This window comes from Chrysochloris asiatica, unplaced genomic scaffold, assembly GCF_000296735.1.
Source record: "Chrysochloris asiatica unplaced genomic scaffold, ChrAsi1.0 scaffold00006, whole genome shotgun sequence".
NCBI classification, from domain to species: Eukaryota; Metazoa; Chordata; class Mammalia; order Afrosoricida; family Chrysochloridae; genus Chrysochloris; species Chrysochloris asiatica.
The window spans coordinates 23,655,578-23,660,800 of record NW_006408524.1 but is presented as its reverse complement, the minus strand read 5'-3'; the positions used below and the strand labels follow the sequence as shown (position 1 = coordinate 23,660,800).

Genomic DNA, 5,223 nt, shown 5'->3' with positions numbered 1-5,223 from the left:
GCAGTTCAAACGGCTTTGCAGTCTGTCGCACTAACCCACAGCGCCACACCAGGCCCCCACATTTTGAGTAGCCAATGTCTAAGTTGCCCATCCCTGTCAACCCTGTGTACTGAGGGGGTAGGCATGATCCTCGCTGTAAAGATTTGTTCCCTTTTTTGAGCTACTACATCCATAAGTATAGGTAAAGTTCATCAAATTGTAGCAGGTTACTCTTTTTTTGTTTGTTTGTTTCCTCCCTCTTTTTTCTTCTTCTAATCGAGTTCTGATCATCCAGCCATTGAAGCCAGGTCAAGTGGGCACTATCTGCAAGTATGGGTGTTCTTGTGCATCTCCTCTCACTTCATATCAGCTGGACATTTCACTCTCCACTCTAGTCCTCTGTGGCCATGTCACTGCCTCTGGGCCCAGGAGTCCCTGGGTCTTGCCATACTGCTGGCCATCCAGGTCTCCATCCGGGTTCACAGGAGTCTATTGAATGTGGTGAGGCTTAGCTCACAACTTCATTGCTGTTTTTTCCCCCTCTTCCCCTTATCGATGACCAACGTGCTCACCAGGCAGACCACATGCCTGCTCATGTATTCCCCTTGACTCTCAGTCTTGGAAGGGGGGTTATTCTGAGGGGTCCCGCTCACTTGCCTTGAAGGCTCCCAGGTGACCAGCTTACTTGTTCTTGTAGTAATCAGTCAAACTGCCATTATTGTTTCAGATTTTTCCTGCCAGTCTTTCTTTCACTAAGTATTTTCTGTTATTCTAGCTGCTCCAGGCTGGTCGACTCGTCCTTTCCAGTGGAAATTTCCTACCTCAGCCGGTTCTGGATGGGGTTTTGTGCATTGTAAAGGCTCCACAGGAAGTTTCTTTCACTGGGTAACTTCTAGCCCCATTTAAGATATTCCGATCAGTTATAGACTGAAGACAGACTTACAAGCTTTCTGTAGTGATGATTCTGGCTATTCCTTTCTCTCTGCCTCAAGTGTCTATTTTACAATGGTAGGCAAGGGAAACCAAGATTAAAAAGACAGCCAAGCATCTTAACATTATTCCCCTCTTTTACCCCTTCAAACCATGCCTTAATCTCTGTATCCCGGAGCCCTGTTGTTCCAAGGTTGTGCATACATCATCATTTACCTCAGTTCCACTTAGCCCCATTTTAAGTATTCCAATCAAGATAGATTTGTGTGTGTGTGTGTGTGTGTGTGTGTAAAGGTTTTTATTTGGGGGGAGGGAGGGCACAGTGGACAGGGACCTGCTCAGTCCGTCTTGGCAGCCGCTTTCCTCATGGCGGCCAGAACGTTGCTGAGCTCCTCTCGCTTCCTCTTGGCACGGATGTGTGTCCCCACCCTTTTCTTGATGAACTTGAGCGCCCGCTTGTCCTTGGACACCTTGAGCAGCTCCATGGCCAGGCGCTCATAAGGCGCAAAGCCACACACCTCCCGGATCATGTCCCGCACGAACTTGGTGTGCTTGGTGAGGCGCCCACGGCGGCGGCTGTGCCTCGGCTTGCTCACGTTCTTGGTTACTTTGTGGCCCTTGTTGAGGCCAACGGCCATAGGGTAGCGCACAGCCATGGCTCTTCTGGAGGCCAGATGACAACGGATCCCGGCCGCACAAAAATACACTTACCAGCTTCCCTTCAAGATAGATTTTTAAAATGTACTATTTGAGGATGAATGCAGTGCCATTCTTCAGTTTGTCATTCCCATAGGTTTGTCTATTTCAGCTAACTAATGCCTAAGATACTGATGTTTATTTGTTCCATTTCATTTTTGACAACTTCCAAATTCTCTAGATTTATACTTGGTACATTCCATGTTTCAATTATTAATAGACAATTGTTTCTTCTCATTTTGAGCTGTGCTCCATCAGAAAATGAAGGTCCTGAAATCTTAACTCCATTCACACCATTAAAGTCAGCTCTACTTTGAGGAGGCAGTTTGCCCCCATTCATATTCTGAGTGCCTTCCAACCCGAAGGGCTCATCTTCTGGCACTATATCAGATTATGTTCCACTGTTATTTATAAGATTTTCAATGGCTAATCATCCAGAAGTGGTCCATGTTTCCTTTTTCCAATTCTTAGTCTGAAGGCTGTATTGAAACCTGTCCACCATGGGTGATCCTGCAATATTAAAAAATTGATAGCATAGCTTCCTGCATCACAGCAACATACAAGTCACCACAGTACCACAAACTGACAGATAAGTCGTGGATTTAAATTAATTAAATATACTGCAATCATATTCATTATGTGTTTTGATACTCAAATGGTCTCAACTTTGGGAAGTGAAATTTTCATCAAGCTGGTTCCTGTATTCTTTGAACATGACCCCATTTGTTTTTGTGCATTTCTTGCCTCTGGCTTCAAAAGTCCAAGACTTCCCATATACTTTCCCAGTCCTTGACTTAGAATCAGTCATTTCTTGAAGGAGCTTCTCAATATAGTTTTAGTAAGAAAAAGAATTGTCGTCGTTTTAGGGAGGTTCACCATCTCTTTATATGTTTAAAGGACATTTGTATTTATTTCCATGGAACTATAATTTGCCCATTTCATGTTCTTTTAATTTAATTAAATCTTAAAAGTTTCTTTGTGGTGGCCATGAAAGTGTACTTCTTACATTCCCTGTGAATGTAAGAGCTTCCCAGAAACTGCCTTCTGAAAACACCACTGATTTCCTGTAAGGCCAACACTACCCAAAGGCTGAAGCCAACAACCTACTAAATGAACACTGAAGCCAGCCCAGTAAGACAGGGGCTCCGTGATGAGTAATGTTAGCTCAAGGATGCCTCTGTATCCTAGTTGAAACCTGCTGAGAATGATGTTGCAATCTGCTGTTCCTCTTCTCATTCCTGTTTTCTTCTTTCCCTCCTTCACAGGTGTCACACCTACACCGTGACCCTCAGGTTCTTGCATCTTCTTTGACTTCCTCCCTGATTTCCCTTAAGGCAGTTCTCCCAACAAATCTCTGGCATGCTTAGTCCCATTTTGGCATCTGCTTCTTAGAGGACCTACACTAACTCATTCATATACACACGAGTGCAGAAAAATATATGTGTGTTTAATAATAAAATAAGACATGTGTACATGCCACCAGGTTTAAAATAGAAAATTACTTACAACTTCGCCTTCCCTTCCTTGCCTTCCCTTTAGGACAGTTAGCCACGGTTCTGAATTTTGTGCTATTATTCTCTTGCTTTTTTTTATTGTTTAATTCATGGTGTATACATTGCAAAGCAAATTCTTGGCCACTTTGCCTGTTTTGAAATTTGATATAAATGGTGTTACAATTTAGGTATTTTCAATTACTTTATTACTCACCCATCTTCACAGCCAACCAACACACAATCAGATGCACGCAATCATGATTAAAGCTAGTTGGCTTTGGTATTTGTCATTTTCTCTTAGATTGTATGTTTAATTCTTTCATAGAAATTAATCATATATTTTGGATACTAATCTTTTGCTAATTATATGTGTTGTAAATATCTTTTCATTATTTGGAGCTTAAATTTTCAATCTATCTTTTGGTGAACAGATGAACAGAAGTAATCAAATCCATCCATCTCTCCCTATACTATGTTTTATTTAAGAAATTCTTCCCCACTGCAATATCATAAACATACCTTCCTACGTTGGCTACTAAAAGTTTTGTTTTATGAGTTTTGACAAATACAGTTGGTTATGCAGCTATTGGCAACTTCAAGTTATAGGACAGTTCCTTCACCCCCAAAGACACTTTGTTGTAATCAACCTCTTCCTCTATCCTTTACCTTTCCTGATTATTCATCTAATATTTGGCTCTACAGTTTTACCTTTCCTGGAATATCTTATAAATGAAATCATACAGTATACAGAATTTTGAGTTTGACTTCTTCAAATGCCTGTAGTAAAATGCATTTGAGATTCATCAATTATCAGTAACTATAAAGAATTGTCAACAATTCTTTTTTATTGCTGAATAGTATTCTAATTATGATTGTCCTGTAGTTTGTTTATTCATTCATCCATGAAAGAAAATCACAAAACAAGCCACAGACTGGGCTGTCTCCAGTTTTTGATTATTTTCACCAGCTAGCTGTACCACACGGTCTGTAGTTGGAGCCTGCCAGCTGCTCCTCGGGAGAAAGATGAGGCTTTCTGTTCTCGAAACGATTAAAAAAGTCTCAGAAACCCTATATAGGCCATTATGAGTTGGACTCAAAGACATTATGACTCAAAGACACTTAACAACAACAACAGTAAAATAGGAGGAATCCAGTTTCTCAACATTATCACAAGCGCTTGGTACTGTCAAGAGTTTTGCCTGTTTGCTTGTTTACTCCTGGTGTAGTACTACAGGATAATGTACTGGACCACAAGGTCATTTTGAATTGTGAGATCAGTGGTTCAAACCCACCAGCTACTCCTTGGAAACCCTATACAGACTTGACAGCAATTAACAACAATGAATGTGTAGTGGTATTTCATTGTGACTTTGATTTGCATTTTTCTTATGATTAATGATTTTGAACAATTTTCTTGTGTTTATTTACCACTTGTATCTCTTCTTTGGTGATTTCTTTTTCCTATTTTTATTATTGGGTTGTTTTTGTTCTTATTATTGGAATGTAAGAATTCTTTTTGTATTCTTAAAAGTCCTTTGTAAGACTTGCTGTTGTTGTTAAATGCTGTTGGGTCATTCCAACTCATAATGACGCTGAATAGCGTTTCCAAGGCATGGCTGATGGGTTTGATCTACTGACATTGCGATTAGCAGTCCCGTGCTATCCTAAATTGCCATACCAGGACTCCTTTATAAGATGCTGTTGTTGTTGTTATGTGCCATGTAGTCAGTTCCAACTCATAGCAACCCTGTACAGGGTTTCTGAGGCTTTAAATCTTTACGGGAGCAGAAAGCCTCATCTTTCTCCTGTGGGACAGCTGATCGTTTCGAACTGCTGACCCTGTGGTTAGCAGCCCAATTCATACCCACTTTGCTACCAGAGCTCCTTTATAAGAAAGCGACTTGAAAATATTTTCTCCCAGTCTCTGGCTTGTTTTGTTATTTTCTTAACAGTGTTATTTAAAGAGTTGTTGTTAAGTGCCATCAAGTTGGTTCTGATTCATAGTAACCCTATATAGAATTTCCAAGGATTGGCTAACCATACTGCAGATCATGTGGTTAGCAGTCCAGAACTTATCCTACATCACCACATTAGGGCCCCATTTAGATTAAAAAAAAATATGATG

General features: G+C 40.7%; 1 protein-coding gene across 1 annotated transcript; it reads right to left on the bottom strand.

The window, feature by feature from the left end:
* Positions 1-1,244: 1,244 nt before the first annotated feature.
* On the bottom strand, positions 1,245-1,567 carry LOC102836992 (60S ribosomal protein L36-like). The gene has a single exon (XM_006832181.1). It carries the CDS (start codon positions 1,563-1,565, stop codon positions 1,248-1,250), a length of 318 nt encoding a protein of 105 aa, XP_006832244.1. The 5' UTR covers positions 1,566-1,567; the 3' UTR covers positions 1,245-1,247.
* Between the last annotated feature and the right edge of the window lie 3,656 nt (positions 1,568-5,223).